Source organism: Suncus etruscus, chromosome 10, assembly GCF_024139225.1.
Source record: "Suncus etruscus isolate mSunEtr1 chromosome 10, mSunEtr1.pri.cur, whole genome shotgun sequence".
NCBI lineage: Eukaryota > Metazoa > Chordata > Mammalia > Eulipotyphla > Soricidae > Suncus > Suncus etruscus.
In genome coordinates, this window is record NC_064857.1 from 102,133,268 (window position 1) to 102,147,876 (window position 14,609).

Here is a 14,609-nt window from a genome sequence, read left to right on the forward strand (position 1 = left end):
ACTACTACTACCACATCACTCAAATTTAACCCAACCAAAAAATAAAACCAGAGGGACGAGAGAGATAATACAGTGGGTAAGGCATTTGCTTTGCATGCACCAACTGGCTTCAGTATCTGGCATATACTCCCCCGAGCCTACCAGGAGCAATCCTTGAGTGAAAAGTCAGGAGTAATCCCTGAGTATGGCCAAGGTGTGTTTGAAAAGAAAAAAAAAATCAAAATTTGAAGCTCGCGACAAAGAGTGGTAAACTCTGTTGGGGAAATAACTACACTGACAACTAACATGACTATGTTAAAGAATGAGAGAGTGCCTGTCGTGAATGCAGGCAGGGGTGGGGGAAGAAAGGGGCATTGGTGGTGGGAATGCTGCACTGGTGATGGGGGGTGTTCTGTTTATAACTGAAACCCAACTACAAACATGCTTGTAATCATGGTACTTAAATAAAGATTCATATTAGAAAAAGAACATTTGTAATAATGAACACTTTTTCCATCAACAACAAATCTGCCAAAAATTGGAAATATGAGGATGATCCCCCTTAGTACCATTTTAAAAGGGGAAAATGGGAAAAGCATGTTTCTTCATCAACTGAGAATCAGCGTAATCTTTAGAAAAAAAACATCTATGTATGTGATGGTGAAACTTTTAGGAGCTGGAAATTTGGGAGACATGGCTTGTATATAGTGATGCAGGACTCTCCTGGAGAAAGTATTCTAAGCCAGCTTTATCGATGCAATAGAAAATATCCCATTAGCTATTTTGCTATGCACTTCACATATAAATGTTTGACAAAGTCACATAAAATTCTTTGTTATATATAGAACTGCCATGCTACATCTTTCCTCAACAACCTTTGGAGAGTACTGGCTTGTGTGTGTGCTTTGTTTTATGTTTGTCAACCCCCAAAATTATCTTGTGCTGATACATATTAAATTTCTCTTACTAGATTTCTTGATATTTGTCTGCTAAGATCTTTGGGAATCTCTGTTCTTTTTCCAGTATATCTATTACTCTTTATCAGGTTGCTTTCTCAGTCATTTGAGACTATGGCTTCTGATATTTCCCTTTAGTTCTATGCCAGATATAAGACAGTCCTGGAGTTGTATGGAAAAGAGGGTGAAATACCTTGCAGAGGAGTCATTTTCCTTAAGAAATGTTAAAATCCAGCCATTGACTGTAGCATTCTAGTACAAAATATATTTTGGTTTTACTGTTCTTATTACATGTTCATGTAGGGTGATGTCATAATGAATATCAGGTCAGTCATTCTCAGCTGAAGTCAAAAGCTTCATCAATAGCCTATGAAGAGATTCTCATTTTGCTTTTTTTTCCAAACTATTATAATTGATGTAAATTATCTAACTTAATCAGTATAAAGAGTACATTTATAAGCAATTAAACTTTTTCATCATCCCAAAAGGAAATATTTAAGGAGTCACCCCTCATTCTTTCCGTACATCAGCCTCGATAACCTATAATCTATTTTCATCTCTATGAATTCAAGATTCAGATATTTTATATAAATGGAATCATTCAGTATAGAATATATAACATTTTGTTCCTGGCTTCTTGCATTTAACATTGGTCTTGAGTTTCATCCACTGCAACATAGTTACTTCAACCATAGTTACTTCAAGCATTTAAATATTAATAATATTCCATAATATTTTGTTGTTATAATAAGCAAATTATTTTAATTTATCACTTTATTATTAATTTTTATCAAAAGCTATTTATCTCCACCCATTAATAAACTCCACTCTATCCCATGAATCATGTAATTATGGCCTATGCAGTTTCTTATCCCATTATACATCGTCATATGCTCATGTCATAGAGGAGAAATTTGAAATTTAAGATAATTGCTCAAAGTAATGAAGCCAGACTTTAAAACAAAGACATCTCAAAGTCTTCTTTCTGTTCTTCTATAGTTATCTATACCAATAACTTTGCTTCCTAAATTTTGGACATTGTACAGTTCAGTTCACCAATATATGCCTTCTTCATAGCATAAATCAGTATAGATCCATTATCTCACTGAACAGGTGCTGAGGACATAATTCTATTCAGAAGAGTAAATCAGGTACAGCCAGTGGCTTACTTATTTAAGGACCTACGTGTCTTTGAGTAGAATTAAGACCATCCTCTGTTCTTAGAATAGTGTTCTGCTCTAAAATTTACTAAAATATATAGTCGTTTAATGTGTTCACAAATCCATTGGGTTGTAAAAGACTGCCACTGAGTCAAAGTGCTGCAGGGATGTCGTCTGTAAAATAAAATTGTTCTCTAAACGTGCATTCATTAAATTCTTGATTTAATAGGAATAAATTGAAGGTTCAGTCTTGTAGAATTATAATTAATGTATGATTTAGATATTAATATATAAAAGGCTGGCAGAGAAATTGCTGAGCTTTGTCTCTGGAGGTTGTTTGGCTTTTTAAGCAGCAAGAGTGAATATATGTTCCTGTACTTAAATCAACTTCAGGGCCGGAGAAATACCATGAAGGTAGGGTGTTTGCCTTGCAGGCAGAAGGACAGTGGTTTGAATCCCACCATCCCATATGATCCCCTGAGCCTGCCAGGAGCTATTTCTGAGTGTAGAGCCAGGAGGAACCCCTGAGTGCTGCCGGGTGTGACCCAGAAACTAAAAAAAAAAAAAAAAAAAAAAAAAAATTAGCTTCACAACTCTATGGAAGTTTTACACACACAGGTCATGTGAAACTAAAATCAAACCCCAAATTTTCTGCTTATATTAGAACTGCTGAAGTTCCACTTTTTCTGGTACTGTCCTTATTTCTTAAATTTCCTTGCTGATTTTCCAATGAAGTAGATTATTATTTATACTTTTCTATTAAATGCAATTAGTTTTTCAAACTAATTACATCATTTCTAATAGCCAGAATTATTCTTTCAGTAATGCCATGAAAAAGATATGGTTCTATTTTCTTTCATAACTCATGGCATCTTCCCCTTTCTAGGTCATCTCTTTCATCCAACCTGGTGGCCTTGTTTGATTTTATTATCAAGCCAAAAGTCTAAGGCAGATGAATACGTAAATTTTGAAACCATCAGAGCTGAGTAACATGACAAAATTTTTTAAAGGAGCATATTTTACTCCAAGCGATTAAGCCAGCTTTGATTTAGTTAATTTTCTTAGCAGTCATCCTGAAATATGAATTTTAGGATCCATTATGGTATCAGTTAGGTGATAATTCTCAGTGGACATTGTGAAGCTTTGATGTAAATCTGTATGTTAAAATAATGTTAGTCTTACCCAAAGTTAGCTCCCAAATGGTGTCATTCCCATGGGACTCTGGGGACTGTTGTCTTTCTCCTCATCCCAAATTTCACCTCAGGCTGAGGAAGAAGGTTTTCAGAATCCTTGTTGCTTGCTTGGTTGGATATTTGTTTTTACTAATGAAATGTTTAATTTCAGAAATCTTTGCAACTTAGTAAGTCAAGGAAATGCTGGGTCAGTGGTCCCAATGAGTGGTCTTGTCTTACATTCTTGACCATAGACCATTGCAAAGGATATGTTGACCAGCTCAACAGATCAGCTAATTTTCATGTGGAGACAAGAAAAATCCCATTCACAGCAATACCTCGGAGAGGCCCTTCACAGTAATTCTTTCAAATATGGGTTGTTATTTTTTCCTTCCTGTTTTTCTGTAGAGAACCTCTTACTTGCAGTCAGCTCAGCAAGACTGCATTATGATGTTATCATAGTCCTTTCTGGAACTAAACGCAGCAGCTGTTTTTAATTAAAACCTTTCTGGAAAGAAGGCTCCAATCTCCCGCCACCCTCATGCAACTGAATTTGTTTTATTCGGCTTGGTTCTCCAAACCTTGCAAAGTACAAGTGATCAGTCGTGCTGGAAATGCAGAAAAAAAAGTGTGTGTGTGTGTGTGTGTGTGTGAGAGAGAGAGAGAGAGAGAGAGAGAGAGAGAGAGAGAGACAGAGAGAGAGACAGAGAGACAGAGAGACAGAGAGACAGAGAGAGACAGAGAGGAGAGAGAGAGACAGAGAGAGACAGAGAGAGAGGAGAGAGAGAGACAGAGAGAGAGAGAGAGAGACAGAGAGAGAGAGAGAGGTTTTTTGGGTAGCTCCACAAATGTTCCTTTCTCATTGCACAAATGCGTTGTTACTTGGAAGATAAATTGACTTGCCGGTGTGGGTATGAGTGTGGACGGGTGCGCAGTGTGCGTATGTCCTCATTCAGGCCGAGGCCCAAGCATGCCAGAGTGTGTTTGCCATGAGGCACAGTGACGCCAGCCTCTACCTGGACTTCCCATGATCTGCTGTGACGCACAACAGAACATCTAGGGAGGGGAGGGAGTGGTCCCTGGGTTCCGGACCAGATCAGTTACTAGTTTTTTTTTTTTTTTTTTTTTTTACCAGAATTCGGTTCCTAAGCAGTCAACCCACTCACTGCAAGGAACTGTGAGCAAGGAGCTCATAAAGTACACAGACTTAGGAAAATGACCCTAGTTGACTGAAACCAGCTGTGTCAGGCTTCTCTCTGTCTCTCCCGATTTGCTCTCAAATAAATGGATGTGGTCGAGGACGCTTGAAAGTAAACAGAATCCTTTTTCCTTTCTTACAGTCACACCTCAGTAATAACCCTGGTTTTCAGAGCTGAAAAAAATATATGTTTATTTGCTCATTAATTTCCCTCGCTTTCCCTTGCGTTTTCTTGACACTGGGTGGAGAGTTGTTTGAAACCAGATCCAGTTCGGCTTTAAAAAGAAAAAAATAAAAGCCATTTTTGCAAAATACAGCTTGGATTCATTTCGTGGTCATTTATCATCTCTGAGAGAGTGTGGTACCGATAACTATATGTTTGGTACATTTTAATGATTTGCAGCGCCACAGAGCTTGTTGGTACCAATGTATAGGGAAGCAATAGATTCTTTGGGACTTTGCCAAGTGCCCTCAAACTCTGAATTGACACCAAAAAAGATGAAGCATGACATATGCAAAGCAACTGGGTGATAATTGTCAATTAGTATGCTTTTCTTGAAAGATGATGTAGCTGGGTACTGGAAGGTAGGCTAAGTATCTCCAGGGAGTACTTGAAAATCTCTGTTTCCATACTTAGCTGGGATTACTTTTCCTCTTGACTTGCTCTGAAAAAAAGCTTTAGCTTTTGTTATCTTCCATTTTCTTAGGGTAAGTGGACAAATAATGATGTATCTAACCTGGTACCTAACACAAAGTAAATAATGATGTATCTAACCTGGTACCTAACACAAAGTAAAAGCCCAATAAATATTTGTTGAGTTAATAAATAGTTAAATGGAATGTTATAAGCCTTCATGGCATTATTATCTTGGCGTGAAACATTGCAAGAAGAGACTTGAGGCAATCAAGTAATTTCCCTGAACAGTACAAGCTAATTATTTGAGCGATGAAGATCTGGTACACAGTATTTATTTGTCAGATTCCATTTGCTCCTAATTAAAGGTGGAAAAGTTGTTCACAGCATCTACGGGGATAACATAGTGGCCTACTGCTAAATAGCTTTTCAATTTTCCATGCTGCCTTTTAGGAAAAATGAATGAAGATGAAGGTAGTGCACCTTTCTTTCATCTGTATTTATCTTTTTTCTTATTACCATTATTTAGAGGACAGGTGAGTGGGGGGAGAGCACTTCTCCCAGCCAGTTTACAGACCATCTGCCTGCCCAACTTCTGAAGTCAGTTCTGCTGACTTTGGTTGACCAATAAAACCATCCTCCCATATAAATGCCATCTGCAGTGATATCAGATATAAAGCTACAGCCTCCTCATAAGTCTTAGAAAATTTCATTCGTTCTTTCCTGCATAGACCTCCTATATGAGTATAAACATTGTGTTTAATCTACACTAGGCTCTAGGACAAAGCTGTGAATTTAAAATTCAACATGGTTTTTATTTTAATAATGTTTTCAACCTGGGATTGTTGACAGGTATTAACAAAATAATTACTCCCCCAAACCATAACTGTGAGCTGAATTTTAAAAGGAAATTTTGCTTTTATTGGGATTAGGTTTCGTCAAAAATTAAGTGGAACAAAGAAACCAGGAATAGTCTTCTCAAGGAGGAGCCTAGAACATAGCACTGTAAAAGTGGATGGAATGATTGAGCTTTCCAGGAAAAGAGTGTCAAATGAGTGCTTTCAAAGCCAGTGCTGATGAGAAGACAGATCCATTCACTGCCTAGGATTAGGTTGTAATAGTAGGGCTTTGGCCATCACCTCACCACCACCCCACCCCCCCTTGAACTTCTTAAGACCTAGAAGTTTACAAATCCAAAGGTCAAGGAGTAAGGTCACTTTTCAGGGAGAAAGGAGACATGGACTTTACCGAAGCTGTTAGGGAGAATAAAATAACCTAATTATGTACAAATAAAATAAAGAGGCTAAGTCCAAAGTTTCAACTCAATGTGTTTATTGTATGTTTTACATCTGAGAGGTCCAAGTTTGATCCCGAGCACCACCAGGTGGAAAAAGATAAAATAAGAGATACAGCCTTGTTAAATTCTGATTAACTCTTTTTTATGGTAAGTTCGCTGAGAAGTTCTTTCCATCTACCTTTCCCTCCTTAGAGTTTAAGAAAATGTTTGCAAAGTCACTGTGTACTGAGGAGCATTTGCATAACCTACTTCCAGGTGACTGAGAATTCCCATCTTGTTTGTCATTATCTTTTTTCTGTCTTCCCCTTTGATGATGGGGAGGTGGCAGAAAAATTCTTATTTCTGACTCTGGAGCAAAAGACAGCGGATAGGGCTTTTGCCTTGCATGCCACTAAATTGGATTTAATCCTTGGCATTCCATATAGTCCCGCAAGTTTTCCAGCAGTGATTTCCTAGTGCAAGGCCAGGAGTTACCCCTGAGCACACCCAGTATAGCCTCTAAACAAAACAAAAATAATATATTTAATTCTGCTTTGGGCAACATATGCAGCATGCCTTCTGACATCTTCTCTATTGGTTTAGAAAACAGTTTTCTGAGGGAAATAAATTTTGAGAGCATGAATTAGCCTTTATTTCTGCCTTTCAGGGTATTCTGTGGATTAGGTGAGAAAATACTTTTGAAATACAATGAAAAGCTTTACAAAGTATGTTCAATAGTTCTAACTATTTTTACTAATATAAAATGGTATATATCCACGATATGCTGTTAAAGTGAGAAAAGTAAGACAGTCTTTTAAAAGAGTTTAATACAGTTGATTAAAATTGTTATTTTAAATATGTGAGGAAAATGCCTGAGAAAAAATTGGTGTTATATCTGAAAAGAGAACTGTGATTCAGAGATAGTAAATTTTTACTTTTCACTGTATATTTATTCCTATAGTAGTTGGCTTTATTTTTTACTATATAGTATATGTATATATACTATATAGTATATATTTTTCTAATAATAAAATGACAACAGTTAGAAAATAGACATACCAGTATGTCTATTCCAATTTTTAAAATTATTTCTTTCATTTTTAACTTTGCGGATACCAGACATAGAAATTTTTCCCAGGATAAAAAAATGTGTTTTTGAAGTTCAGCAATTAATTTGGTTTTCACTTATATACAACTAACACACTTGTATATGGAATTTTGATTGCACTGTTAGAAAGTTATTACACTTCTTCATCTTGATCTAATGTTGTCTGGAATGATCTTCACCCACCAAATTGTGTATTGAAGTTGATTTATTACTTTTGCTGACATCATTCTACCTTACAAATAGTTTAAAATTTTCATAGTTACCATTTTTAGTAAAATTACGCAATCATCTTAGAAACTGGGAGGGGGGAGAAATATTAGTACATTTTTCTACTCTATTGTGAACACTATACCAGAATCTAGTTTTCTCTGAAATTTGAGGTGCTTCCTTGCCCTTCCATTACTGCTGTAGTAGTTGCTGCTTTTAAATAAGAGTTGTCAAGTGGGTTTTATTATTACTGAATCAAAATATAGGTGATATTTTTAATAATATATAAAATGAAGGTTGTTTGCTGACTCCCCTCAAAATTCCCTTTCCAAAATGCATGTAGTAGTTTTGTGTGTAACTAGAGATTTTGATGAATCAAATTAGTTGTAATCTATAGTTTACTTGATGGAGAATCATTAATATTGAGCAGTGTAGAATGTGGTTGCATTTATCATCCTTTAAACACTACTTTCCTTTTCACAATGAGTCACCCAACTATCATCAATCAGATAAGGATGAACATATCAGGAGAAACTGTTGAGTTTCCTAGTTCATATTTCATAAAACCAATGTAACCTGCCAACTGCAAAAAATCATCTCTGCAAAATATCCATTTCTACTGAATAACTATTATATACTACCTAGCAATACCATCCTCAAAGAAACTCACACTAAGCTGATTTTATACTAATTATTGGTATCTAGGCCAGCAAATGATTTCCCAGCTGTTGGCCTAAAACTAACCTGCTGACCAGTTTTTTAGAAAATCAGCTCTAAGAATGTTTTTACATTTTAAAAACTTGACTGGTGGAGCAGGAGCAGTGTCACAACAGTAGGGCATTTGCCTTGCATGCACTAATGTAGGACAAACAGTTCCATCCCCTGGCATCCCATATGGTCCCCCCAAGCCAGGAGCAATTTCTGAACACATAGCCTGCAGTAACCCCTGAACATCACTGGTATGGCCCCAAAAGCAAAAAATAAAAATGAATAAAAGCTTGACTATTAGAAAACAAAAGTATAATAACATTTCATGTCATGTGAAAATATTCAGATTTTCTTTCCATAAATAAAATCGTATTGCAATACATCATATTCATTTATTTACATGGTATATATAACTAGTTTTATTCTAAAACAGAAGTGTTTTAGAGTGGTGGCATGGAGCCTTTGTCTGTGCGAAGCCCTTGTCGGTGCTACCTAGGATGACCTCGGTTCAATCTCCTGGCATCCCATATGGTCTCCCAAGCCAGGAGCAATTTCTGAGCACATAGTTGGGTGTGACTGTAAAAACAAAAAAAACAAAAAATAAAGAAATAAAATAAACAAAAAGAGTTGAGAAACTAGAGAGATAATTCAGAGACCCGAGAATTTTTTTTGCATGCAGGAAGCCCAGGTTCAGTTCCCAATACCCTGAGCACTACCAGGAGTGATCCTCCCCATACACAAAGTGTTCCAGAAGCTCCTCAGTACCACCAGCTATGGCCCCATATGGCCCCCAAAAATTCCTAAAATTAAATGGGTAGAGTTGAGTAGTAGCAACCTTAAGGAATGCAATAAAAAAACATTTGGTATCTGACTATAAAATAAATTGCCACGTAAGCTTTAGGTCCAGATAGAAATTATTTCTGTTTCTGTATCTGCTGTCCTTTTTTCCAGATAATGGCTAGTAACATTATATTGGAAACATTCCTGGCCTATTGCTTTGGCTACCAGTGAAGCTGGAGAAATCTGTTTCTTCCTAGTCTTCTAGTCTTTCCTCACTTCCCTTCTAAAATCATAAGAAAGTTACTCTGAGGGAAAAAATATAGAGTATCTGGAGAAACCAGGAAAACTATCATGGCAGCCAATGAAAAGACTTACATATTCCCTCCAACATTTGAGGCTTACTAAGCTAACTCAAAGTCTTAATATAACATCAGTACTATTTCTAAATTCTGATTTTTTCCATTATTTTTCTATGTGTCTGTTTAAGTTGAAAAGCAGAATATTTTATTTTTGTGACTCTCAAGGACACAGAACTACATTGGATGAGTCCATTATTCTGTGCCATGATATAAAATAGTTATGATATAAAATAGTTATACTTGATTATACTTGCACTGGTCTAGTCTGTCAATTGATATCATTAAAAAATTGAATTATGGAAATCATTTTGAATAATATAAATCCTTTTAATCTTTCTTTTTAGTTTATTTATTTAGCTTTTGGTTTGTGTTCACTCCTGACTTAGTGTTCTCAGATTACTCCTGGCAGTGCTTGGGAACTATGAGTGTGGTGTTCAGGGACCATATATAGTGGCAGGTATCAAACTGGATTCAGTCAAATGCAAGGCAAGTGACTTAACCCCAGTGCCACATCTTCAGCCCAATAATGTAAATAATGAAGTGGATATCCTGCTCAGTGCCAGTGGTTTTGTTGAAGTTATAGTTCTGGATGGCTAACATTGGCCCACTTATCTACCATAATACATTTGCAAATATCAAACATATAGAAAAGGCCTCTTAGTCTCACAAAATGGTAACAAAAGCAGTGGCATACAGTATTATAAAATTGAACATTTTGATTCCAAATTCCCATCATATACCTGAGTGACCTCATGTCTCCTCCTGTTTTGTTCTCTTTCAGAGGTTGAAGGCTGCGTTGACTCACCATCCTGCTGCCATGTCCAATGGGAACATGAACACCATGAGCCATATGATGGATATGATGGGCTCTCGACAGGACCAGACACCGCACCATCACATGCACTCGCACCCGCATCAGCACCAGGCACTGCCAGCCCATCACCCCTATCAGCACCAGCACCCTGCACACCATCCGCATCCCCAACCCCATCACCAGCAGAACCACCCACATCACCACTCCCACTCCCACCTCCATACACACCCAGCACATCACCAAACCTCGACACACCCACCCCTGCACTCCAGCAACCAAGCACAGGTAGATTTTTTGTTTGTTTGTTTGTTTGTTGTTTGATTTTGTTCTTTTTCCTTCTTAGGAGCAAAGTAAACTCTGTGTCAATGTTAGGGCAGGGACGATAGATAGCAACTTTATTTGACAAGTTCAGGTGTTTTATCTGGCACCCTGGAGAGTACTATTTATTTTGTAGGTGGTAAGAGTTTTTCCATAGGACCTACCAAATCATAGTTTTTAGATGCAATATAAAATAATTGCAGGACTAGTATTTTCGGGTAAATATCAACTTCAAGTACAACAAATCTATTTTTATAGTGTGCTACAAAGTTAGTTCTAGGGATAAAATAGTAATGAAGGTACCAAGAAAAATTTAAATGAGTAAAGAATATAAGTGAAGAGTGACAGAAAGGGGGCCAGAGTGATAGTAAGGTGCATAGGGCAGGGCACTTGCATTACGTGTGGCCAACAAAGGGTTTATCACTGGCAGCCTATATGGTCTCCTGAGCCTGCCAGATGTGATTTCTGAGTGCAGAGCCATGTGTATTCCTGAGCACCACTGAGTATGGCCGAAAAACAAAACAAACAAAAAATCACTTTAAAAAAGTGCAAATAAAGGACTAGAGTCAATATGAGACATTTTTGCCTAGCATTTGATCAAGTCAAGTTTGATCCTTCACATCCCAAATGGTGCCCTGAGCCCTCCAGGAGTAATTCTTGAATAATTATCATTCATCACCTGGTGTGGAAAAAAATCGAGTGAGAAAAAGAAATTGATCTTAACCATGATATAGTTCTACCTGCAGTGCTTTATAGAGTCTCAATTGTGTCACCTGTAACCTAGTTTAGTAAAGCATACCATCATCTGAGCAACAATCAATGCTTAAAAAATATGAACAGGTGTGGAAGGAATAGAACAAGGGTTAAAACATGTCTTGCATGTGGCTGACCTACGTTTAATCCCCTGTATCAATATAGCTCCCAAAACATGTCCAGGAGCAATCCCTAAGAAAGAGCCAGGAACAATTCTAAGCCCTGAACAATGCTGGTTGAGGGGGAAAAAATAACAATTCCAGGAAGACAAAAATATTGAGTAATGGATGCAAGGACCTAAGGTGCTATGTGAATGGAGGAAAGAGGTGACTCAGCCCCCTCACCCTCCAGTGAGAAATGCGTTGGAGGGGGCCGACAGAGAGCCAAGCTCTGTGATGATCAGTTCAAGAAAAAGGCCAAATTCTAGGAGTGGAGAATCACCAGGATGGCTGGAAAGAAAGCCAGCATTTAGACTCAACTGAAAGACAGTTGGGAGAACCAGGCAGACGCTATGTCACCCAAACCAAGGAGAGAGGAGTGTCCATCCATGTACCCCAGTAAATTTTAGTAAGCACATGAAGGACATGTTTAGGAACTAGACCTAGACACTTTGTACCATCAAACAGAATGACGTTTGTCAATCCCTCCACCCATGCTGCACTTACCCGCTGGGTAAGAATGGTGTCAAACTGGGGACAGTAAAATAACACTTATTAACCATCTCTTCCATCATCTGCCTCTAAACCTCACATTGAATCATTCTTTGAGTTCTTGAATTTGACCCCCTAACACAGCACCATACTAGGACAATTATTCACAAAATAGGTCAGTGGCTCTTTAATATATTAGGCAGAAAGGTTAATTCATTTGTTGAGCTTATTCTAGCAAAGTTTCCTAGAGGTATTCTTTATAACAAATCAAAGTGTAGGCTTTAGAGTGATAAGAGTATTTATTTTTCTCACCTTATTATCTATGTGACCATGACAAGTCAATTTAGCTTCCTAAGCCTCACTATTCCCTCTCTATAAGTTCACCTAGACTTTCATGAGTATCAGAGCCTTCAGCATATTTTTCCATTCATATCAGCCATAACAATATTATGATAGAAATGTAGCAAGTAATTTAACAATAAGATGCTACTCAAAGCAAATTTTTTGGCTAAGTAGAAATTGTACTTTAAAAAAAGAACTGTAAAGTCAGTGATAGACTTTTAACGTGCTTACTCATTTTTTAAGGAAAATGATAGTATCTTGTTTGGGTCAACTCAATGAGTAAGTTATTTCAAAACAAGTTCTACAGCTTATTGAATATAAAAGTCATTCATCTGCTAATTACCAGTTAGCCTATGGCTCTCTATTTCAAGTTAGTAAGTGGCCAATTGTATATGCAATTATTTTATTGCTATTTTAATTACTTACACTGAGTTGCTTTTATTTTCTGTGTTACAAAGAAAAAATGCATGTTGGTATTAAGATTTAAACAAGGTCATTTTGACAATATTTAAATGTCACTTGTAAATTTTATTAACATGATGACAAATTGAGATCTAATCATATTTAATTGCATAATTTTTATAAAAACAAAAAAGTACAAGATATTAAGGTCGTTCCCACCCTGAAACCCTAAGATGCTTTGAGATTAATTTTGTTTTTCAATCGTAATTCATTATTTTTGAACAAAACTTTCAGTGTTTATGCCAACAAAATTTTACTTAACAGAATTTCATTTATCATAGATAAACAGTGAGTATCCATCATAACTAACTGCAATATTAGGGCAATTCTACTATTTGTTATGAGTTTGTTCTATCAAAGTATGATTTCAGAGTCCTTGGTGTTACTTCTGAGCAACAGGAATTTTTTTTTTTTATTCTGGAGCACAAGAGGGATTTATCTACTAGAATTTTCTACTAAATTGATCCCAAAAAAAGAAATGGGGAAAATTGCTGCTACATAAGAAGACAGACAATAATAATTATACCTATTAAGGAGATACATATAAAGAAATATTCGAAGGAGATATACATGTCTCTAAATATTTTGAAATAGTCTGGGAGGGGGGGCAGAATCTGAAGCACAGCTTCAGCCTGTGACATGATATTGTAGAGTCTGAAAGTGGCTTCCAGCAGTCACATTTCGGGAAATGTCTTCAAGCTGGGGTCTTCTCATAAACCCCCAGTCCATAGTGAAGGGAGGTGGTGTCAATAAGAGAAAATCAGCAGAAGCAGCAGTGGCAGCTTTTTCTCAGTCTGAGGCAAGGTAGGCTGGGACTGTCTTTTCAGTTTTGGAGCTAGCTGGCAGCTGGCTGGGGTTGGGGGTACGTTCTGGTTCCTTAGGAGTTATGAAATGAGGGTAAAAAGGGTTAAATGGGGGTGATCTGAGGTGAGGATTTGTAAAGGATTTGTAATCAAAAGGATTTGTAAAAAATCAAAAGGATTTGTAAAGTGGTAAATGGAGGGGGGAAGGAGGGGTTATATATATATATATATATATAACAGGAGGAAGGACAATAAACAATATAGACATTGTGTATATTACAGATGGACATTTAGACAGACATTGAGGTAGCCAACACATACACTCATGCACACACAATAGATAGAAATCTATCTATGAGGATCGATCCATGGGTCACAGTTAAAAAGCTGACCCCAGTGGAATGGGTCAGAACACTTAATAAATGTAAAGCCGACAAGTCAAGATGAACTGTTTTTTTTAGTTTCTAGGCAAATCATCATTGGTGAGGTAAACTTTAAGTGATAAGGTAAAGAGCACTGTAAGAAGAGTTTATACCATGAAGAATCTAGAGGGTCTTGAGCACCCAAGTGCCTTTCCTAAGAGCAAACTAAAATGATGAACATTCTGGTATCATGGTAAACTACCTACAATGGAAAACAGGTTACAATAACATATTTAATGAGTGAGCTCTGTAGCAGGAGTTTATGGCATGCAGTTGCATATTCCATTGCTATCTGTGGACATAAACATTAGATTATATTAGAAAGTATAATCAAGTAGACAATGAATAGATTAGAATTTTTGTCATGACATTGTCTTCTGAGTCAATATAGTATAACATTGCAATGTGGAACTAGGGTGACCAACCTCTATCTCCAAGTACCACTGTGGACAGAAGGATCAAGGAGTTATTATAGATACAGTAAAATTAAGACATTGAAACTTCTGTT

At 36.9% G+C, this 14,609-nt stretch overlaps 1 protein-coding gene and 1 long non-coding RNA gene across 2 annotated transcripts in view; both read left to right on the top strand.

Moving 5' to 3' along the window:
* LOC126020538 (uncharacterized) overlaps nt 1-14,609 on the top strand; it is a 725,825-nt gene that overhangs the window by 692,434 nt on the left and 18,782 nt on the right. The gene's annotated exons all lie outside the window — the stretch shown is intronic.
* The window catches only part of CREB5 (cAMP responsive element binding protein 5), a 426,942-nt gene that overhangs the window by 399,339 nt on the left and 12,994 nt on the right, over nt 1-14,609 (top strand). The window contains exon 7 of the mRNA XM_049781993.1: nt 10,319-10,636. Coding sequence (XP_049637950.1) covers nt 10,319-10,636 — 318 coding nt within the window. The remainder of the gene's footprint in view (nt 1-10,318; nt 10,637-14,609) is intronic.